We start from the raw sequence: 24,636 nt of genomic DNA, 5'->3' as shown, positions 1-24,636 counted from the left end.
AGATATCCAGCTGGGATGATGTGTAAAACATAAATAAAAATAGAATGTATGATTTGAAAATCTCATTTACAATAGAACATAAATAACATATCAGATGTTGAAAGTGAGACACTGTCCCATTCTTGTCTGATGCAGGATTCTAGCTGCTCAACAGTTCAGGACCGTTGTTGCTGGATGTTCTGTTTTATGATGTGCCACATGTTTTCTATTAATGAAAGGTCTGGACTGCAGACAGGGCAGTTCAGCACCTGGAGTGTTCTCCTGCGATGCCATGCTGTTGTGATGGATGCAGTATGTGGTTTAGCATTGTCTTGCTGAAATATGAAAGGCCTTCCCTAAAAGAGATGTTTTCTGAGTTGGAGTATATGTTGCTCTGAATCCTCCGTGTACATTTCAGCATTGTCGGTGTCTTTCCAGATGTGCAGGTTGGCACTAATACACCGCCATACCATCAGAGAAGGGGGATTTTGATAACAAGCTGAATGGTCCCTCTCCTCTTTAATCTGCAGAACTAACTTTAGTTCATCTTACAACAGACCAGTTTTTTATTTTGCCTCAGAGCATTTTAAAACAGCTTTAGTCCAGAAAACACAGCGGCATTTCTGGAACATGTTCACAAATGGCGTCTTCTTTGCATGATACAGCTTTAATTTACATTTGTGGATTGCACTGCAAACTGTCTTCACAGACAGTGATTTATGGAAGTGTTGCTGAGCCTATGCAGTGATGTCCAGTATGCCTGTTTTTAATGCAGTGCTGCCTGAGGGCTCAGATATCCAGTTTTGACCTTTGTCCTTGTCCCTTTTGCACAGAGATTCTTCCTGATTCTTGGAATATTTTGATGATATTTTCTGTTGTAGATGGTGGGATCTTCAAATTCTTAGCAATTTTGCATTAAGAAGGAGTTTTTTTAATTGTTCTACAATTTGTAGAGGCAGTTAGTCTGAAATTGGTGAACCCCTTCCCATCTTTACATTCGAGAGACTCTTCCTCTCTGAAATGTTACTTTTATACCCAGTCATGTTAGTGACCTGGTGCCAATTAACCTAATTAATTGTCAAATGCTCCTCCATTTGTTTTGTAGCAACTACTTTTCCAGTTTTTTTCCCCCATTCCAACTTTATTGAGATGTGTTGCTGTCATCAAATTAAAAATGAGCTAAAATTTTCCATGACATGGAAATATATTTCAGTTTCAACATCTGATATGTTGTTGATGTTCTATTGTGAATAATATATATAATATATATTAATAATAAATATATATAATATATATAATAATAAATATTCAACAAATAGTCGTTTGCGTTTTACACATCGTCCTAACTTTTTTGAATTAGGGTTGTAAAAAATGTTTAATAGATTATAATATTAATGCTCAGGAACAAATGTGCAATGTCATTTTTTTCAGTAGATTTGTATTTCTTTGATACTTCAGTGAGTCCAATGACGAAATACTGCATCTTTGTGGCAATGATTAGGCTGAAACTCTGCACAGGAATAAGATGAAATGGTGAAACACGTGACAGGGGAGAGAGAGAGGGAGAGAGAGAGAGAGAGAGAGAGAGAGAGAGAGGCATAGAGAGAGAGAGAGAGAGAGAGAGAGAGAGCGAGAGAGAGAGAGAGAGAGAGAGAGAGAGCTTGCACATCTCTCGTCCTCGCTTGTTTTATGGATGGGAGGAGCATAATAGCACATCGCATGTCAGTTGCAGGGCTGCGGATTGGAACCGGGCTGATAAACTAAAACCGGTCGACACAGATGACAGTTAGCCTGACATCAGAAAAGACCAAGTCCCGTGGTTCTACGTCGACTATTAGAAACCGCCATAGAAACGTATGCGCAGTTCACATCTTAAAACTATGTGGTAGCTGTTACGCGCTGGCTGGACAGGCAGTGAAGAGAGGTCGCTGACGGACTGTGCGTAATGCTGAGTGGACAGCAGTACTTCTCGCTGTGTATTCCTACCGAGACGGGCTATTGACTCGCAGGGATTTTTACTTGTTCTGCAGTGCAGCTCGCCACCATAACCAGATGCTCTCCGCCGGACCGAACCCGTACAGTTTAGTGCCATCAAACCCAACCGGAGCCTGAGCCAAAGGATGCAAGTTAAAAACCAGATCTGCACAGAAGGGAGCAGCACCGACGACCCGGAGCAGGATGACAACCAGAAGAAGACGTCGTGTTTTTCTAACATTAAGATTTTCCTCGTGGCGGAATGCGCGCTCATGCTGGCACAGGGCACCGTGGGTGCCTATCTGGTGAGTCGCTATATGGACGCTGGCCGGGGACTCAGTGTTGGTGGTCGCATCTCAGTAGCGGTAGTAACATCAGGTAACATCAGGTTAGCGCAGCGCCCTTTAAACCAGCACAGACAGACAGACAGACAGACGGACAGTGAGTAACGATGCGGTGCTTCAGCTGTTGCGGGTAATAATCGATTTATTCTGATCCCATTAGAAAAATCCCATCCTCCAGTAACCCCGTGACGAGGTGCATTTACTGATTAATGAGCCGCTGCGTATTATCCAACAGGCTTTTGCACCATCTAAACGACAGAATGCGCGTCACGGCGGCCGTAGGCTCCACGTGTTGTTTTAGAATTTTATATGCGTATATGGAGAGTCTGTTGGAGGGCAGCTTACGAAACATTGGTCAGGGGCCTCTATCCATACCGGTGGCCCTCCTCATAAGGACACAGAAGGATACGGGCCTAGGAGGGGACGTGATCACCACAACAGAAACGACAATATCTCCAGACGTGATTCTTCTCATTCTTTACTTCTCATTCTCAGTTTTTCCAGGGACGATTTGATCAAAATGTTGTGCTGTTATATGATAATACTGATGTCAACAAAAGAGATAGGGTCAATTAAGTTGAAGATCAGTTGAATCAGTTGAATGAAAGATGTTTAATTGTGGCTTTATAGGAGGATGGGAAGTGATTTTTACTGGTCTTAGGTGTCCTCTAGATACACTACCATAAAAAGTGTAGATGTAGATAAAAATGCTTCTAGTTCTGCACCTGATAATATTGAACTACCTGTGAATATTCAGTAATTATGAAATAATTTGAGTTAATAGGCTTTTAGCTGTAAAATCGTCTTGCTCAGCTCCACTATGTGTTGGTGTTGCACAGTGAAAATAATAGGAATATTAATAATAGGAACTTCTTCCTATTATAGAGCCCAGTTACACATTGTTCACTGTCTTTTCAAAAGTGAGCGGCTGACAGTTGTCTAGCTGCTTAGACTGCTGTGCAGTACACCATGACTACACTGGGGCTATGGTGCTATGAAGTTGTTTTTCCTTCTGCATAAATATAAGCCATAATGTCTCTATAAACATACTGTACTGTAATGTTGGTTTCTGCAGGAGTCATTATTGTTGGCTTTAGGAAAGTGTCAGGATTTCAAAAATTATTATGAGGCAAATTATGGAGTCTGGTCAAACTAGATCGCAGCACAGAAAAATTATTCTTCAGATTTATTTATTTTTATTTTTGTGCATAGTCATGATTAAAATCTCTTTTTGTCTTTTACTTCACTAATATTTGGGTTAATAATTGTGTGGATGATCCACCACATTTAAAACATTGAGCTGTCACTTACTATGTACAGTCCACTAATGCCAGTAACAGAAACCATACAATATCAAGTGGATTAAAAAAAAAAAAAGTTTGCTTTAATTTCTAAATCTCTCAATCTCTCTGCCAGGTAAGTGTTTTGACGACCTTGGAGAGACGCTTCAACCTCCAGAGTGCTGATGTTGGCGTCATTGCCAGCAGTTTTGAAATCGGCAACCTGGCCCTCATCCTGTTTGTCAGCTACTTTGGCGCCAAAGCCCACAGACCCCGTCTAATTGGCTGCGGCGGCATCGTCATGGCTTTGGGGGCACTGCTGTCGGCCCTCCCAGAGTTTCTGACCCATCAATACGAATATGAGGTCGGGGAGTCGTGGCATTCTGAGGATGGCATGGATGTCTGCTCCAACAACTCCAGGTCAGAAAACCGAGACCTAGGGTTTAAATGTGGTAACCGTGCCAACACCAACATGATGTACCTTCTGCTGATCGGAGCCCAGGTTCTGCTGGGCATCGGAGCCACACCTGTCCAGCCACTTGGCGTGTCCTACATCGATGACCATGTTCACAGAAAGGACTCCTCATTGTATATAGGTAAGTCACACTGAGCAACAACTGAGCAATAACAGTGTTCTGTATTTATGGCACTGTATTTATAGTTTCTTCTGTAAAATGTATAAACTCATTTCTGTCATGAAATCCTTCATCCTGGACAGAGCATACTGAAACACATTTATTACTGACTGAAGGTCCCTCACTGCTCACTGAATGTGCTGCTGCTAGCTCCACCATGATTTACAGTATGTTCCTTCCTGGTCAAAAGCTTACTCTGAGACCACAAAAGCCACAAAATCAATCACGATGTGAGAAATGTGTAAGTGGTTTTCGAGCAGTTCAATTATCAGAGGAAGGAAGCATTAGCACAAGCAACTTAAACCAATTCATATTCAGAGAATGAAAGGCGGAGAAAAATCACCATTATCTTCATAGCAGTTACTACTATGCTAGTTCCAGAATTTGGGAAATCCACATATTTGGTTTTAATTTTAAGCTAATAATCAATGAAGATGATTCATAAAGCAGACCTTGCAACAAATAAGAACTAAACATCCACTTGAAACCCTTTGAGTCCTTCACGCTTTTACATTTAACTGGCTGACTGGAGCTGGAAGTAATGTGAAATAAAGGACAATAGCACAATAAAACCTGTACAATATCCAACAAAGTAACTGAGATAATAATGTTACCACAATTGAAGCATGACTGTGTCATCAACTTTTAATGTCTGCAGCAAATGATCAAATCTTTTAAAGAACAGAGAGGCATATTTTAGAATTGTAAGATTGCAGTAAAATCCTTATTACTTATATAATGTAAAGGAAAAATAGTTGTTGGAGGCTATGGGCTTGATACTATTTCCATTTTCATTCAGTCATTTGAAAGATGCTTTAGTCCAATGCAACTTACAAGTGAGGGACATAAAAGAGAAACTCTGGGTGTCTTGATCAAAGCCACTTCATCTTCTAGCCCCCATCACATTTTCGTCATGTCAGTGTGTGTGTGTTTGTGTGTTCTTTTGCCATTGTCCTGTCCAGGGAATCTTGCTCACAGATTTGGTGCCACTGTTTGTTCTGTCAAAACAGAAATAGACTTGAAAGTTGGAATGAATACACATTACTTCATCTTTGTGTCACTGTAAAACACACAAACAGCTCAAAGAGTGAATTACATATCAATACTGCTTTACACACACACACATGTGTGTATCTATATATATAGCACTAGCAATGTTTCTGTTATACTGTGCTGTGCACTATTGACTTGTCCTACCCAGATAATGGGTTTTGACAGTGAATGGAAATATCCCTGACTATAAACATGTTTGACATGTGTGATGAGATGCACAATTCCATCAACACTTGTGCCATTTTGTTCATGGTATTATACAGTACACTACAGTGTTTTATTACATATTAGTAAATTTATGCCATTTGTGTCATATGTAACAATATATGCGAATCTTAATGCTGCATTCTGGTCTTGTGAAAAAGCACCCAAACCATCTCTGAGCTCACTGCTGATATTTACAAACAGTCCATTGTAAAACATTTTGGATGGACCAGTTACTGGTGAATCAGTATCCTGGCCAAAAGCCACGCCATGGAGACAAATGAAGACTCCAGGCAACTTTGTCCAAAGAGTAATGAAAAGCGGAAGTCGGGGAATATACATGGGAATATTTCCAAGTCACTGAATATGTCCTGGAGTGCAGTCAAATCCATCATTAAGAAGGGAAGGTAAAAATCTGCCTATAGCAGGCCGCTCTTTAAAAATGAAGTAGATTAGCTAGAAAGCAAACAAGACACTGCTCTGTAACTCCTCTGAGGGAGTTACAAGCTTCAGCAGCTGAGATGGGAGAGACTGTGAAATCAATTGTTGACTTCGTTCTTCATTTCTATGAGAAAGTGCCAAGGAGACAAAAAGGTCATCAGACTAGAAGCTACATGCCTGGCAGCAAATTATCACGAATAAACTGTGAAGCATGGTGATGGCAGCATCCAACTGAGGTGATGTTTCACATTATGACTCTGCATATGCTATGAGAATTTGTGATATTAGTTTGTCATTTTGTAAAAGATGTGGCGCTGTCCCAAAGCTCCTCTTCGGACAGACTGATTTTATTTCATAGGGAACCAAACTGAATGACAATCTTAATTTTTGGCTGCCATTTGGTCAGTTGTACCTCCTCACATACTCCTCTGCCAGTCTGTAGCTAGTTGCGTTCTCCCTGCTTGCATTGCAGCGCAGACCTCTTGCAGGGTGAGAAGGCCTGCAGTTTGTTCTGTACATGCTTTGATCTGCACAGTCTCTGCCGGCAGCGGTCTGAGTGGAAGAGGGAGGAAGAGATGGACAAAGGATGGAGGAAAGGAATGAGGACAAGCATTTGTGCACAACACAAAGCAAGCCATCCTAGCCGTTGTTTGGCTACAGGCCAACTTGTATCAGATCCCTGTTGGAAGACAATGCAGTTGATATCTGTTATTTTGGAAAATTTAAGGGGTTTCATTGCACTTTACTGAAGACGCTAACGCTACTCTGCCCTTTTATAATGCGATAGCACATTCACTAATTTAACATCTCTACATCATCTTATATACTATTGATTCTGTGCCATATGGAGGTTTGCAGATTGTGTGTTTGTGTTTTTCGTACTAGCCCTGAAAAATGCAGGTTAGTCCAATAAAAAGAAAATTCTTGCTTTCTAAATTGCAAATGCAGCTTAACCTGCTCTATTTAAAGATTAATATACTCAAAAGGGATCACGAAGCATCCGTCCATCTATTATTTGTAACCTCTTATCCTGTTCAGGGTCACAGGGGGCTGGAGCCTATCTCACTCTCACAGGGTGAGAGGGGGGCCAGCTCACAGGTCTATTTCAGAATCAACACAGAGAGACATACACAAACGGATCAAGAAGCATTTTTATTATATTTGATAAAATCAGATTCAAATAGTAAACTGTATAAAAGACTATTGTGGTTTTGCAGTTATTTGGTCATAAACCAAAGGACTTGACAAATTGCAAATTTGACTTTATGAAAAGCATCCAAAAATGATTAAAATGCAACAATCAATCGGAACTCGTTCAAAAGTAGCTGAGATGCTCAAAACCACAAAATGCCAGTGCAGCTGGAGTAAAAGTCAACAGATCATAAAAAGTAAAATTTATTGGCAGTAAGTGGCTAAGGCTAACTGTGATTTCAGAAGGACTTCAAGAGTCAGTCTGAATCTGTGTTTGTCTGTTTATGTTAGCCCAGTGATGGACTGGACCTGACAGCCAGTCAGTCAACCAAGGACGTCTTTTAAGGACAGTGTTTTCTTTTTCTTTTCTTTTCTTTGGGAAAAAAACATAGATTGTATTTCTAATCATGCTTTTAACTTGGCATCATGTCCTGATCCAGTGCAAAATGGCCATAAGGGATTATCTCATAACATCCCCCAAGGTTCTTCCTTTGACACTTACGGATATTCTATTATTAGTCCCTACCCCCAGTCCCCCTTTCTGTTCTGTTTGTTGAGGCATATTGATCGCCATGGTTACCTCCTACAGTGCGAGTGTTTGGTCATGTGTTGTAGCACGGTAATTGAATAGAGACTGTTTTTCTATACAACATGGTATGTTCTGATTGCTGCTTCTCTGCTGCCTCTGTTTCTCAGTCTCATGGCGGTGGCATTGTTTGACGGGCTCGACCTTTGAAGACACAGTTGGGTTGTAAGAAAAACCCTCAAATCTTGCAACGTGACAGAGAAGCAGTTGGGAGTTGTTTAAGCGAAGCTCTAAACAGATGAATAAATATTAAAACAGCTGCTCTCCACAGGCTCACTGATAAACCAGATTATCTGTTTTGGTCACGTCTTCATCCCCACATAGATCATTACTGCCTGCATGAGAGATTGAGTATACTGGGAATACTCAAGAGCAAACTAGGAAACGATGCCTGTCATGGCAGTTCCCCAGCATGCATCTCTGCTGCATGTGTTTGTTGTCAGTATTGCAGCCTGTGTATTGTCCTTGAACTTCGTATGGGTTTGTGTCCAATCAGTGTGATCAACAGATCATAGAGCAGGCTGCTAAAACTAAACAGAGACCTTTTTTCCATTAGCTGACCGTCTGATCATTGCTTGTGCCTTCTGGCAGTTGAGAGGAAAACTAAAATAGATTCAAACATAGTTGTATTGCAGCAGTGGTGCACTGCAGCATAAACAACAAAGAGTGTCACAAAGACGCTTTACCGATGTTTGACAGGTACATTGTGTTCACCATCTTTAAGTCTGCATTCTAACATCTGATAAATAAAGACAAAGTACAGGTTAGGGGAATGAGTCGTGCAAACCCCAGCCCCACGCTGATGTTCGAGCAAAACTTAGGTTATGAATAAAGTGATTACAGTAACTTTCATTCTTTGAAAACCCTTTATGTTAATTTGTTATGGATAAGTATAAACCTTGACCTGCTGGTCCTGCTACAGAGCATCACCAGGATTCTAGGATTCATCATCTGGGAAGCATAAAGGTCTGGATAAATGTATATGGCTCATCTAAGTTCATCTAATAATTGTCCCATATTTCAGAATGACAAACAGATCTACAATACGTTGCCTTTCTTGTTATCCTAATCAAAATTGCAGCAACTGTATGTTCATAGGATTAGAAGTTACTGTATACTGCCATTATAAGTATCTAGTTACTCAGACTAACCATCTTACGTTATAAGTAAGTTTGGCAGGAAGGAGCTGTTTGACAAACTGGCCCATTCAAGTAAGACTTTCTCATTATCAGTTTCATGCAAATTAACCCAGACTGAGGAACTTTCTAAAAACTGCACCAGAGCGCAAATGGCAGCAGCAACACAGTAAATCCCGGCCCAGAACTGTACAGTAACCTAAAGTACATCATTAAACAGTAAAAGAGCAATCTATGGAGCCTGAAGGGTGCAGCTCTGCAGCCACGGGTCAGCTTCTTTCCCCCTGCTTTATTATCTTAGCTTATATTCATTTGGTGTTTTGTGTGAAATGAAGCGCTGTGAGGCAGCAACTCCACTGCACATGTTTTCGCTCCTGTTGAGTTATTACTCTTCCACTGTAGGACTGCAGAGGAAGGAACGGACTCTGACTCAGCACACCCCGTCCGTTTCGACCGGCCCGGGTTGTTTTATACATGCACCTTTTAGAAGCATCTTTGCCAAGATACAGAGTGCCAGTGATTAAGCCGTGCCATAATGTGAAGCTGAGTGAGAAATTATTAACGTGCAGGCAGTGTGACCAGGTAGGAGAGCGTTGACCTTGCTTGTGCTGCATTCATTATAGCTGTGTACAGTCAAAGGAAAGGCACAATCATCCAGTGTTGATTTAAAGACAGAAAGACCATTAAGTAACCATTGTTATAAATACTGACACTTTATCTATTCATTTACATTTTATATTTCATTTATATATTATTCTTCTGGATAAATCCGTGTGTTTAAGTAAAGGTGGGTAAAATGAGCTGAATTCTCCATCACATCCAATGGTGAAAACATTTGAAAAAAAATAAAAAATATATTACTAATTTAAAGCCATAGCCACCATTTAGTATTTAGACTGTACCGTTTATGATCAGACATTTTAATCTTGAAATTTGTTTAATAGAGCTATTCATATTTAAGAAAAGTGTCAGATTCACTGGATATGGTGTACTGTATTGAGTTATATATGGTATTAAATTTGCTTAGCCACACAATGTCACCTCAAGCAGGAGCTGTCAAATCCCCTACAAGCTCTCAGCCTAAGTTGAGTGTCTCTGCCTCCCATTTTAAATGTCTGGGTCACACAGACAAAGACAAAACTGCCACATGGAGGTTTGAGCCATCTCATTTTTCCCCCCCCTCAAATGATCTATACTTCAACAAATCCCTAAAAGTGTGATGGATTATACATTCATTTTTCATTCATTTATAGGTTAATGTGAAACAAGTGTAGAGTGAAAAGAACAAGGAATTGGAATGAGGAAGTGTATTAAAGAAAATAAGCTCATCCCTTATTTGTTTGATGTCTACAGGACTGGCCACCTCTACTGTGTTGTCTACTTTGTTTGTTGGCCTGAAATCTATCCATTCGCCTAATGTTCATAACCTGACGAACAAAATACTTTCAAGAAGCATACGATAGCAGTGCATTTCTTTCTACTTTGTATTGTGGCAGCATCTCCAGGGAAAACACTGCTAAAAATCCACAATATGTTTTTCAGATTTTATTTGATTCCCCGTTGAGTGTTTTCCCCTTGAAGCCCTTCTACACCCTTTGCACCTAATTCATTAATAAATCACTGAAAACATTATCTGGGGCCCATGTTGGTTAATTGGGTCTAGATAATATTGGTGTAGTCACACAAATCGTTACAACCGCATTTACATTTTATAATAATTAGAAACCGACACGTGTAAGTCAGATTGTACAGATTAGATGAGATTCAGGTATTTAATGAACTTTTGTACTAATGTATTTTTCCCCAAACTCCCTTGTATAGTTAATATTGTTCTACAGAATATTCAGGTATTCTGTCCCAGGCTTCCTGCAAAGGTGTTTTTCACTCAAGGGTTGCTGAAGCGGGACTTCTAACAAATGGTTTCTTCACTTTAAAATAAACACAGATTAGTGTTTTGCTCATGTACCTGCTTCTGCCTTTTCTAAAGTCAGCAGACCATCAAGACATGCAGCTACACCGCTGCTCAACTAAAGATGCTAAAATTTGTGTAGTTTTCATCTTTGGCTGTGCTGAGGCAGAACTGCAATCATTGCAAAGTCAATAATTCCACAGAGACTTACAATCAGCCTCTAATTAGCAATCAAATGTTAAACGACTCCTGTTAAAGTTAACCTTTCTCAGAGACATTGATTTTTTACAATTAATGTTTAAAAAAAAATGTGTGCACATCAAAATTCCAGAATGGCTGCAGTGATTGCTGTTTGCCAAATTACACTGAAGCAATTATTATCAAGTCAAAGTATAACTTTGAGCTTTTCTCTGCATAAGCTTTCATATGATAGTTTTGTCAGATTAAAGTTTTTGGATATATTTATATCAGAGGGGAAGGAAGGCAAACAACAGTTTATTTGGTAATATGTATAACAGATGGGATAACAGGGGTGGCGGTTCGGAATAGGAGTGCACGGCGGAGGTGGCCGGGAGGCAGTAGTGCGATCTAAGGGAGGAGAAGGGACAGGGTGAGTTGAGAACTTTCTAAAGGACAATAGATTGCTAGACTAGTGTCTGGGAGCAGTGCTGCAGCAGAAACGAAGCGGTGCAGGATTACGGACATCAGGAGCCCAGGAAAGAGGACAACTAAAAGTGGACGGAAATACCAGGGAAAGGAAACAACATGAGCCAACAAAGTAACAACTAAAAATGATCCAGGGGGAGAAAACACAACTCTTAGTCTTTAGTCTTGCGCCTTTACTAAACATATAATCCACAGAGTTCTAAGTATGTATACAAAAGGTACAAAAGTCACTTGCTGCTTGGTGAGAACGGGCATCCTCTGGAACACTGCCACCAGGCAGGGATTCAAAACAAAGTGTCATACAGGACAAAAAAAACAAACACAAAATCCCCCAAAAACCACAGCCAGCGCAGAGGGCTTCAGTCAACACTTGACTAGTCACGCAGATAAAACAGGAAGGCAACCTGGCAGAAGGGAGAAGGTGATATATGGGGAAGCCAACAGGTGAACAGAGTGAGGCTGATTAGTAACCAGGAGAGAGAAAGAGGCAGGAAGGGAATCAGGGCAGGGAGGAGAGACAGTGCTGATCACCAGGGCAACATGGGCCAGTCTCACAGCTGGGACAATTTAGTAGAATTACTGAATGCTGTCAAAGGCTACTGAGCACAGAATAATACATTTCTTGTTTTTAAATAATACATTTGAACCAGCCAATTGTGCCTTATGTTACAGGTTTGGGAATAGGTTTGCATATATGCAATTTCAGTGGTGGATGCAAACGAAATCATAAACCCAACATACTAACAATACAGATTAAGCCACACTGTTGCCTGTAAAGTTGGAATATTTTGTCATCAGACGAAAGTTAATTGTGGTTTAATTTTCACTGTGATATGTTTGCAACAGATTGATCAATAAAGTTTTGATAACATATACAATATCTGTCAAAAATAAATCACATTGTAACAATACTTCACGAGAAAAGGTAAAAAAAAATTAATTCCATATTACTTTAGTACAGTGTAGTAAAAATGCTCCTTCATCATCAGAAGTATCAAAAATTGTCAAGCAGTGTATAAAAAAGTTATAATGGTACATTTTAAAGGTGTACTATCTATTTTCTGTAACCTCTTCTTTTGTTTAGGGTCACGGGGGGCTGGAGCCTGTCCCAGCTGTCAGTGGGCCAGAGCCAACACAGAAAGACATACACAAACACAAATACAATTTCTAAATGTTTAATCATATCATCATAATAAACCGGTAACAAAATGTAATCTCAGTAAGCAAAAATTCGACTTAAAAGTTTTGCTGACAATTTTTAATAAATCTTAAGAAACCTAAATGTCCATCACAGAAATGTTTGCCCTTTGGATGTTATTCATATATCTTAGTTCTAATCAGTCTTTTATTGAGTCTTTGACACAATAAAATATGATTTGGAGCAATTTCTAAATATTACAAAAATGCAGCTTTAATAAAGGAGACACTTACCTTTAGACATATGTAATAAAAACACAATAGATAAATACTCTGTATGCTGTAACTACACTGTTAAAACTTACTGAATCGTTAAACCTCAAGTACGTGGGCCACTCCAAGCTTTACCATATTCCTTTGTTTGCAGGGGGCACAGTGAGGCTGGATGTGTGCACAGTGAAGTGTAGAGAATTGAATTGGTTGAGTTGGACCGACTGCAACCTCAGACACCTGCCAGCTAACTTCAGCCCCACTGCCATTAGTGACTCTGCTGAAATGAACATAATGCATCGATCCAGAGACGGGCAGAGAAAATCAGAGGGTTAAATAAGGGTGACAATTGATTATGAGTACTTGAACAAACACAATTTGCAGAAAAGTTTGCTTGATCTTCAAATAAATTGTACAAAAACACATTAAATGTTTCAAATGAGAAATGTGACTGTGGAAAAATGTTTGCTTATTTGGTGATAAAACATATGTTGCTCCAAGAGGTGAATATCTTGTTCAGTATTAGTGGAGGCTTCACAGATGTGTACGTACACATCATGCTCATGCTGTGTGCATTAGTGCACCCCCACACCATCACATGTGCTGGCTTGTGAAGTGTGCACTGATGGTTGATCTCTTCTGTAGCATGAAGGTTGCAGCATCCATTAAAAAAAATGTATTTTGCATTTTGACTCCTCAGATCAATGGAGAGTTTTACACTTCACCTAAATACATTTTAAATGAGCTCAGGTTTAGTGTTTCTGTATTTTGGTTGCACGTGGTCATTTCTTCATATGGTAGAGTCTTACCTTACATTACTAGATACAAACTGTGTTCATTAACAGTGGTTTTTAGAGCTGAGCTCATGCAGTGATTTCCAGCACAGAATAATAATAATTAATAGTGATCTTTGGCCATGTCCCATGCAGAAATGATGACATTTCCAAATTGTATGCCATTTTAACCGAGAAACATTATTCTCAAGGTGTCACATTTGTTACAGAGTCATGAACCTCATCCCATCTGAAAGACTCTGGGATGTTCTGCGTTCACCCAAACATGATACCAATCTGTTGACAATTAAGATGTTCCACCAGTTGTTGACATTTTTTTGACACAACTTTACCAGCCTTGTGTTGTCCCAAAAATCCACAAGGCTGGTTGAAACAACATGCCTTTGTATTTGATATGAACATTTTATCTAAAGAAATCCATCACCGAGAGTATGAAAGATAAATCTGCTAATTTGCTGTCGAATGTATCGAGTATATTTTCTTCTCCAGTGAGAACCTCAGGACTCATTACTTGCTTCACAGCAAAACTGACTGGCCCCCTCATTCTGCAGTGGGTAGCAGCTTCCTCTGTTGCTGCTCCGTTATTTACCAGTGAGGTGACTGGAGCTTACTCCTATTGTTCTACTTACCAGCAGCACAGATAAGTGAATTTCACTGCCACACACAGTTCTGCTTAGTGCGCTGCTTATTGAAAACCTCTTATCGTGTGGGGACAAAGCAGAGCAGCTTTGTGCAGGAAAGTAAGTCAGTCCAGAGTGGCTGCCTTAGTGGCTACCTATTCCTCTCACTGTAAGAACCCATTTCCTGCTTCATTATTCATGATCCTGCTGTATCATGTAGTCTAAGATCAAGTGATCTGTTCTGCTTCCATGAGCTGCATATTACTGTGCAGTGAATACATCTGTCAGAGGGGAATTCTGATGATATTTAAAGTCCTTTTGCAAAGATTTAATACTTTTATTCTGTGGTAGGAAGCTTTATGCTACTGTATATGAAAGAAAGGAGCCTTTTAAAAAACTGTTTACAGTCTTAATACACTCCTGCCCTCTGCTGGATGATTTAGTGGAATGCACTTACTGCATTTCTTCCTAAGCCTATTTCTGGTTGTCAGTATTAAAAATACTTCAAAATAAATGTTGATGTTATGATGCTAACACTGAAAAATTCCACAGCCTTTGCTGATGCTGATTTCATATTAAAAGCTTTTCTGTTCTTTTATCTCTCTTTGTCCTGCAGGTATTTTATTTTCAACATTAGTGTTTGGCCCGGCCTGTGGATTCATCTTAGGTTCCATATGTACCAAAGTCTATGTTGATGCAGCCTTCATCGACACCAGTGAGTTGGAAATTATTCTTTCTGGAGATTCATTCTTTTTGATTACTGTCATACAGGAAATCAAAAAAAAAAAAAAAAAAGATCTACCAGGCAGGATTGGGACCTCATTTTTACACTGATCTGTAATATAAAAAATAAAAAAAATCATTATTCAGCTTAGATAACTCACATCAAATATCCCTGCCTTTATGTCCAGGCAAGCTGGACATTACCCCAGATGACCCTCGCTGGATCGGGGCATGGTGGGGCGGCTTCCTCCTCTGTGGTGCCTTACTCTTCCTGTCAGCCCTCTTCATGTTTGGCTTCCCCCAGGAGCTGGACAAGCAGGACATGGACAGTGGAGCAGAGAGTGAGCAGGCCATGCTGCCTTCTTCCCTGACACTGGAGTACCAGGAAACTAAATCGAATGGGGACCTTCATGGCTTTGATATGAACAGTGGGCTCTCAGTATGTGAGCATCTGAGAGGTAAGGGGCAATGCAGGATGGAGATGGTGAGAAGAGTGTGGCGAAGAGCCGAGAAGTAAAATAATCTATATCTTTTCTCTGTTTTCTTTTCTGATGACTCAGTAATCCCCCGGGTAACTAGGCACCTGCTCTCTAATCCAGTATTCACCTGCATCACACTGGCAGCCTGTATGGAGATCGCTGTGGTTGCTGGTTTTGCTGCCTTCCTGGGCAAATATTTGGAGCAACAGTTTAACCTTACCACTTCCTCGGCCAATCAGCTGCTAGGTAGGCGGGTGATAACCTTGTTTGATCTTTCCCTCACTGTCATAGTCAAAGTGTTTGACCATCATAGCAGACAAAGAACTTGATTAGTTGTACAAACTAAAAGATTAACTGACCCTTTTTAAACAATCCAGGAAGCTCTTATGATATTTGTGAGCAAATATGTAGTAACCCTACTGTTTATCTTCCCCCAGGTATGACAGCCATACCCTGTGCCTGCCTGGGAATCTTCCTCGGGGGGCTCCTGGTGAAGAAATTGAACCTGTCTGCTCTGGGTGCTGTCCGTATGGCCATGCTGGTCAACCTGGTGTCCACTGCTTGCTACGTTTCCTTCCTCTTCTTAGGTTGTGACAACGGACCTGTTGCTGGGGTTACAGTGGCCTATGGCAACGAGTAAGAGTGATAACCTACCGATGTGAATGAGGTCTTTTAAGTTTTACATAGCCACAATTCCTGACTTGACTTTGAGCCCCCCTTGCTTTCTCTTAAAGGGCAACTTCACTAATTTTCAAGTTGCTCTCAATGGCTTTAGTTTAGGGTGTCAATATACAATAATGCCTCTTAACTTTTAAGCAAGTGGAAGCTTGATGAAGTTGCCCTTTAATGTGTTTGAGTCTGTGTTTGTTTGCTGTGGTGGGTCAGAGGGGCTGCAGTACTGGGTCAGTGAAGGGGTGTTACCTTATCTCTTGCCAATCTCCATCAAATTTGAACCATTTAAACAACTTTTACAAACAGCACCATACTTTATAAGATGCCACTCCGTCCCTGTAATTTCATGTTGTCTTCTCTTTTACCTGCTGGTGTATTAATGAATGGATATTTTGGCAATTGCTTGCTCTCTTGATAATAATTAGAAAAAAGATGATGATTTCACTTTTATTCACTGGAAACAGTGAATATGAAGCTGCAATTTGCAGACAGAGAGCAACACACTCTATAAACAAATCGCTATGTCAAATCCAAAAGTCAAACTTTAATTAACATGCAGGTCATATCAGTATTGCAAAAAGCATTTTAATGTGTTAGCTACTCCTAATTCCCCTCCTACAATAAGTCAAATTACAGAAATGTTTCCTAGTATCATGCAACTCACCTTGTTGCTCTTACAACTGTGCATTAATGGAGTCCACAGTCAAATACAGTATCTTTTATTAAATGGTAAATAGTCGCTTATATAGCGCTTTTATCCAAAGCGCTTTACAATGTTGATTCCTATTCACCCATTCACACACACACTCACACACCGATGGTGGTGGCTGCCATGCAAGGTGCTCACCTGACCCACCGGGAGAAACTTGGGGTTCAGTGTCTTGCCCAAGGACACTTCAACGTGTAGCTGGGAGCAGGGATTGAATCACTAACCCTTTGGTCCATGGTCAACTGCCTTATCCAATGAGCTACAGCCACCTACGTGTTATTATTAACCGTGCTTTGTTTCTGTAATATCATGTGTCCATTTTTCGTGCATAAATATCAACTGCATAATAATTGTCAAAAATATTTGCTTTTGCATCACTTATTACATTTTGCCTTTATGGTTCAGTGTTTTAATATTCCTCCTGTAGGGAACCAAACTGCTCTGAAAATATGTCAAGTCATGGTTAAAATAACCATGTTTAAGAAGTTTTAAGAAATGTGAGAAGTCAGGAATTAGAAAAGTTCGGTGTGGTTGATTTGTAGTCTTCAATTTAACGTTTGCCCTCCTCCATAGGACGCTGCAGTCCTGGCAGCGACCCGAGTCGCCATGCATCAGTAACTGTAACTGCTATACAGCATCAGTGAGCCCTGTCTGTGGTTCCAATGGAATCACCTACCTCTCCGCCTGCTTCGCTGGCTGCACCAGACCAGTGAGTGGAGATGAAAACACTGTCTAAAACCAGTTGTATAATGACGATCCCCATCACTGCCAACATTCATGTACTGTGGTACAGCATGTTTTTTTAGACGTTAAATAAGCTTTGTACACTCGCTCTCTCTCTTTGTGTCAGAACCTGACCAGCTGTTCGTGTATATCCAGCACCAGTGAAGAGGCCGTGGCTTTACCAGGGAAGTGTCCCAGTCCAGGCTGTCAGCAGGCCTTTCTCATCTTCCTTTGCATTATATGTGTGTGTAGCATGATTGGAGCTATGGCCCAGACGCCCTCCGTCATCATCCTTATCAGGTATGTTACCAGTACAAGTAGTGTACTACGACAGTTGTGATATACAGTACTTGTTACATTCTATGTTGTTTATTTTACTCCAATGCATTAATCTGACAGATTTAGTTGAAATTACATTTGGAGACTTTTAAAGGAAAACGTTAAATAATATATGTATTATTGTGTATTAAACACAATCCATACAGAAACTATTTTTGTTCAAAACCATGTTTCTGGGTAACCGAGATCTTTGTCCTTTATTTACTATTATTACTAGATGTCAAAAATGATTTACAGTACTCGTCAATTTTTTTTTTTGTGAAGTTTTGTAATTTTGTGCAAATTTCAGAGCATGTACCTTAGTTTAAGTGAAGAATTATTAGTCCTACTTATTAAAGTACTTTTTTAGAAAAGTACTTTAATAAGTAGGACACTTTCCCGTTCTGAGTGTAAGTGTGAGTGTAGAGTACCCCAGTACCTCCGTCAGAGACCTGTTGTTATGCATAAACTCCACAAGAGGGCGCTGTCGTCACGTATGGCTGACCAGTGCAAAAACGATGGCTTCAAAGTCACTTCAGTCATCTCAAGTGTAGGAAAATGGATTTTTATGGTCTAGTATTCAAGTATATTACTCCATCAATACTAATTTATTACAATTTCTTACTTACATGGATGTGACCATAATAGATGTTGGTAATAATAACACAACAATAATTCAGTATTTGTTTCACTGTGTTGTTAGCAGACACTTTTCTCCCATATTAACAATGGGAAAATAAAAAGTAATAGTCAGATAGGTTAAATGTCATGAAAATAAATTTTGTGAAACACAAACAGCATTCAGTCTTAATACTGTATATACATTTTGGCATCGTTTGACTTTTCATCTGATGGCTCTGAATTATTAAGTACATAAATATTTATCCGTATGTATGGTTAAACTTAACTGTGAAGATTAGCTTTTTATTAGCTAATAGATTAGCTAATGATGGATTATGTAATGGCTAGAAAATGTATGAAGTATTAGTTGAGACATGCTGCATATTTCTCATCAGTAATTATCTTCTGAATTAGATTTTCCTGCATAGCATGGAAAGAATAAATGTTGATGTGGGAGAATAATATCCATCAAAACAAAGGGGGCAGCAGTGGTGCAGTTGGTAGAGCAGCAGTGGTGCAGTTGGCTGTGGCCCTGCTCTTCCCAACCACATGTCAAAGTGTCCCTGGGCAAGGCACTGAACCCCTAACAGCCCATTCCCCTCCCCACCTGCGCAGTGCCAGTCCCAAGCCTGGTAGAAATCGGGAAGGGTTGTGTCAGAAAGGGCATCCGGTGTAATAAAACTGTGCCAAATCAACATGCGGACTAATGATCTGCTGTGGCGACTCTGAACGTACGGGATAAGCTGAAAGGACAAAAATAAAAATAAAAAATCACACTAAAAAATCCAAATCACTGGCAAAGGAGCTATTTGTTTGTAGTTCCTTGCTTGTCCTTTTAAACCAAATATAGATAGTCACTCAGATCCAATATTCAGGTTACTAGTGCACAATTTTCACCCCAGATTATTCTTTTTCAGAACTGTAAGCCCAGAGCTCAAATCATATGCCCTTGGAGTTCTCTTCTTGCTCCTGAGACTGATTGGTAAGACACTTTAATATCTGTTTTGCATTTTTTCATCAGAAAACATCACTTTGTTCTTCATTTGTATTTGCACGCATTCTGTAATAAGTCTCACTCTTCTGAGTTTGTGCTACCAGCTGTTGCCCAGCGGTTTTCTGCCGTGATTGAAACGTCACAGAAATGTTTCACCTCAGTTGAAGTGAACTTCATCAGTCTGTCTGTGTTGATATAAAGCAAATGTCAGCTTGGCACTGGTAGGCTTTTTGCCCTTTTGACCTACTGTCCATCCACAATCTTGTGCTGCTCCAGGCTTCATCCCTCCCCCTCTGATTTTCGGCATGGGCATCGACTCCACCTGTCTCTACTGGAGCTCTGTCTGTGGGGAGAAGGGCGCCTGCATGCTGTACGACAATGTGGCCTACAGGCATCTGTATGTCAGCATCGCCATCGTCCTCAAGTCGTCAGCCTTCATCTTGTACACAACCACGTGGCAGTGTTTGAGAAAGAACTACAAGAAGTACATTAAGAACAATGAGGGATATCTCACACCGACTGAACTCTTTGCCTCCAATGTCACGCTTGACAATCTGGGCAAGGAGATCACACAGAACCCAGCCAACAGGACAAAGTTCATTTATAACCTGGAGGGCCCTGACATGTGTGACAACATGGAGTCAGTTTTATAGAGGAGGTCTGTGGGAGTGGGAGCAATGTGAAACTGTTGCGATGTTTCGGTTTAGAAGAATGTCCTCAGTGTGGGTCCTCTTCTCACTCAAAACATCCGAGTCAATGAAAGCCTATAAGAGATGTTTCCCAATAAGCTCCAAGTGCATATTGTGTTGATTTTCTTCAGGAAAGATAATGTGGTTCAAATTAGGTGTAGATACTGTATTAATTGGAGCCATGTAGGACGCAGAAATCAGCTTTATCAGATGGTTTATTTCCTTAAAAAAGGAAGTGTTTCTCAGGTCCGATGTCAGATAGAAAGAATCGTTAACATGGTTATGTTGTTGTTAGATGATTATTATTATTATTTTTATCCAGTTGTCGGAAAACCCATTCAGATATAAAGAACATACAGCTGTAGAACAATTGGGACCTTTGCATTCAGAGATTTTCTTAAAACGGCTAGGCAAGCCCGCCAAAGACTTACTGACACACACGTATGTGAGATCAAACCCCTAACACTCAAGTTTAATACACAGACAGCTCATAACTCCAGGTGGAAGACTTGTCAAAATATCTACCTCTCTAGCCCCAAACTAAACCAATGAATTTCTAATCCACCGTACAGCAACTGCACTTTCTTTAAACCTAACCCCAGTTACCTAGACCCACATAGGCTAAGTAGGAGACAGTGAATGGAAAATTTAGTTCTTATGAAGTTTTGTCTTTGGCCCAGATATTATATTTCCCCCCAAAATCTATTGATTTACACTTGTTCTAAAGGTGGGGTTGGCTTTTACCTAAAATGTGGATGTTCCATTTTGGAACTTTAGAAACTCTCCACATTGCTAACATTAAAAAAACTTTCATATCTTTCTGCAAAGTAGATGGATTTATTTTTGGTCATTTGCAGAAAGTAGAATAGTGCTAAGCTGGACTGTGTTATACTGGAGAGTTTTGCTATGAATGAAGTATGAGGTTCTTAGACACATTTTCACCTTCAGACCCTTTTTTTTTTATCTTTCCTTCAAAGCTCTGTTGATATTCATTGATTTTCTCCTTAATATTTATAGAAATGTAGTTACTTCTAAAAAGTAAATTATTTATGTATTTAAAAAAACACTTCAGGGAGGAAGGATATGGGAGTTAAATGACCTACTCAATACACGTGAGTGGATTCAGTGACTGAACCCTGACATTTCAGTAGCATGACTAGTTCACTAACCACTGATTTGACCGAACCACCCTTATAATTCTGCCAGGAAGACGAATGTCTTTGGCAAATGGAGACAAATACAGAAGAAATGAAGTATTTTCGTATGGTGGTGGAACTGCAGCCTGCAGCAGAAATGCATGGAATACCCAGCAACATCATAAATATCAAGCGGAGGTCATTGCAAATAAGACTCCAGGGTGCCTGGATTAACACAGCCAATGTAGGAGGAGATAGTTGGGGAAGAGGCCTTCACCCTCAGCACAGGAATCAGCAGTAATGCTCCCATGATACAGCCTGAGAGTGTGAAGGCATTTAAGTAGAAGACCAAGTCAACACAATGAGACATGATTATTGTGGTGGGCAAGCTGTCAGCAGACACAGCATAGCATGACGCATAATGTCCAGGCAGAGTTTGTTCATTTAAAAGCATGCTGATAATGCATGCAGTGATAAAACTAAGAAGTATTCACTAAGTAGCACAGAGTCTGCAGTTTGGTGGCCACGGGAATGGTTATATACACATTTAACTCGACAGGCCTCCAAAGTCTATATTTGATGGTGGAAAAGCTCTATAATGCATACTGCATTGTGATGTTGACATTTACAAAACTCAGATGACTCATAATCACTCACACTGCAGTGATTGTCTAAATGCGAACTTATTTTTTCAAATAATTGCTTTTTTTTTTTGGTCAAGGAATTCTATGGGATTCTGCTTTCTGACATATCAAGTTTATATAGAGTTTATTGTTTCTTCTGGCTTACTTTGTAAGTATTTAATATGTTTTGCATCAAAAATATGGACAGTTGTCCATCTACTCACTATCACAACAGATTTCACCTCTTAAATCTTTTATCTTTTTGAGTTTCGATCATGTGAGTGAAAGGATCAGTGCATGACTCTGTTTAGAAAATATTTCTCATTTCTAATTGTGGAGGTTTTTTCAGAAGCATACTGTATAGCTCATATATTTGGTAAAGCAACTCACCGAACTAGTAGAGCAGGATCTAAACTATATGCAGGTGCTGCGTTAGCATCGTAAATGATGAACACCTTTATCAAATGGCGAAAACATGCATTTACTAGAGAGCACTTGAGCTCAACTCTTAATGGACCTACATTCAACCAAGAGCCATGCCAAGCCAGACCAGACTTACAGAATGTCTGCCTGGTTTCATGTGAAATATGAGACCATAAATACAGAGGTTTAGCAGGGCAGTGAGGGTGGCGCGTTCTTCAATATCTTTAAAGTCCAGTATGTCATCGTGCTGACTTCTATGTACATAATAGTGCCATACAAGTGCCAAAGTGACACCATGGAAGTGTTCTGTAACATTCTGCAGAGAACTATTTTGCAATGCGCTGGAGCTTAGTGCATATCATCCAGCTGTATGTAGCCTTCCTGTAATATCCCTTCACTTACTTTCACCATATCATATGAAAGTGTCCCAAAAACATATTAACTATAAAATATTGTATATTGGTATAGAAAACAGTGTTATTTAGGAAGTAATTATTGTTAATATGTAGGACATTTCTACTATTAAAACTATTGTCTAATTTAGATTGATCTCTTTTTCCATTAGTTGCAAAGTTGATAATTGCTTGTTGCTTTGGTCCAAAAAAAAACAATACTTTGCTTGAAATAAGTGGCAACAATGGTGAGCTGTGGTCGTACATTGTACAGTAGGTGAGGTTGACTGTAGAAAATCAGCAGTACTCCACTGTCAGCAGTCCTGCACCTGTACCTGGATATTAAGCTCCACTCTGAGACTTTCTAACGGGAGCCTGTATTGTGCCATATCAACCTGTGCACTGTAACATTCTACACTTGCAAAGAAGGAGCCAACATCTTCTAGATGTGTGTAATGCACTGGCAAGCAAGACAGCTCTTGATTGACCTTGTATTTGCCTGCGGCAACAGGACTGTTTCTTTTTGCACCTAAAATGTGTTTGAGATGTTTTGCCTTGTGATGAGAAAATAATTTTCAAGCATAAACTTTTTTTAAGCGTCATATTTTTGTCATTATTCTGTTATGATGACCTTGCCTTGTGGAAACAGCAGGTTTAGCTTTTACAGCGGATCTTTATTGGTGACAGGTGTATTGATATGTGAGGAGTTTACTGCCAAAGTAGGACATTTGTGGTCAAAACTATTTTTTTCCGATATTTCAAGAGACATTTTGCTCACAGCAGATAACAATTGACAGTTTTTGTTTTAATATTTTCTGTCGTTTTGTTGATCATTAGTTACTTTTTGGAGGTGGCAGATGTCATTTTGGAAGGAAACTCTTCATATGCAGATCGATAATCCTTTGGTTAGAGCCTTCTGGCTGCATGTTGCCTTCTCTAATAGTGAAACCATATGCTAACAAAGTTAGTGACAGTTTAAGAGTGATGTGAATGCTTGTGATCTGGGTGATATATACTGTATAATATGTGAATTTCATGGCTCTTCAAAGGGGACCTTTGTGAAGGAAAGGGCATTGAAATAAAATATCACCTATATTTTCGAAGTATCACCAAACATTTTTAGCTATGCTCTAGTGCTTTTTTTGTTTTATTTAATTAAAATTGTTTTAATTTGAAAAGACATGTATATATTCTTGGAAAATATTACATGATTGTATGTTTATTGTAAATACATTAAATACTATTTTTATTTTTAAAAAGACCTCTGCCTAATTATTAATGCAAGGCTATGATGACTTCATATTAATCACAGCTCATTGTCATTGTGGGGGAGTTTTTACACCATTCAAACATTAACATGCCAGAATCACCCACACTATCTGCTTTCTTAGACTCCATTTACACACATGACGCACTTTGCACCACAGTATGCTAATATCGACATGCTAACACGCTGATCTTTATCAGGTACTGTATGATGATTACCATGGTCTTCAATATGCGTGTTAGCATGCCAACATTTTTAAACACAAAGTACAGCTGACACTGATGGGAATGTCAGGTACAGTATTAACCAAAATACTTGACAAAATAAAATGATGATGTTGGTGTCAGATGAAAAGTCAAAAGATCAACAGAATTATTATAATTCATCCCCAGGGGGACATGAATGTTTGTATCAAAGTTTATGACAATTAATCCTATGGCTGTTGAGACGTTTGGGTCAAAACAGCAAATGTCAACCACATGGCAGCTGTAGGAGAAAGGTCAGAATATCACCAAGGACATTAGGACTCCTGGTGAACACGAATGTTTGTACAAAATAGCAATCTGTCCATCTGTCCAGTAGTTAAGTTAAATGTTAATCAATACTTTTTGTGACGTGTTACATTAGTGTTTCCCAGTCTGATGGCTG

At 39.6% G+C, this 24,636-nt stretch overlaps 1 protein-coding gene across 2 annotated transcripts; it reads left to right on the top strand.

Moving 5' to 3' along the window:
• Nucleotides 1–1,659: 1,659 nt before the first annotated feature.
• On the top strand, nucleotides 1,660–22,296 carry LOC137111345 (solute carrier organic anion transporter family member 3A1-like). 2 transcript variants are annotated; one of them, XM_067495086.1, is made up of 10 exons: nucleotides 1,660–2,258; nucleotides 3,714–4,173; nucleotides 14,836–14,934; nucleotides 15,131–15,400; nucleotides 15,503–15,667; nucleotides 15,859–16,057; nucleotides 17,376–17,511; nucleotides 17,653–17,825; nucleotides 19,382–19,446; nucleotides 19,735–22,296. In XM_067495086.1, the coding sequence occupies exons 1-10, from the start codon at nucleotides 2,100–2,102 to the stop codon at nucleotides 20,109–20,111; spliced, it is 2,103 nt and encodes a 700-aa protein (XP_067351187.1). In that variant the 5' UTR covers nucleotides 1,660–2,099; the 3' UTR covers nucleotides 20,112–22,296. The 2 variants fall into 2 exon arrangements, with proteins under 2 accessions (XP_067351187.1, XP_067351186.1); XM_067495085.1 differs by lacking the exon at nucleotides 1,660–2,258 and adding an exon at nucleotides 2,337–2,758.
• The last annotated feature ends 2,340 nt before the right edge of the window (nucleotides 22,297–24,636 follow it).

This window comes from Channa argus, chromosome 2 (genome assembly GCF_033026475.1).
Source record: "Channa argus isolate prfri chromosome 2, Channa argus male v1.0, whole genome shotgun sequence".
Taxonomy (NCBI): Eukaryota; Metazoa; Chordata; class Actinopteri; order Anabantiformes; family Channidae; genus Channa; species Channa argus.
This window is presented reverse-complemented; position numbering and strand designations above follow the sequence as displayed.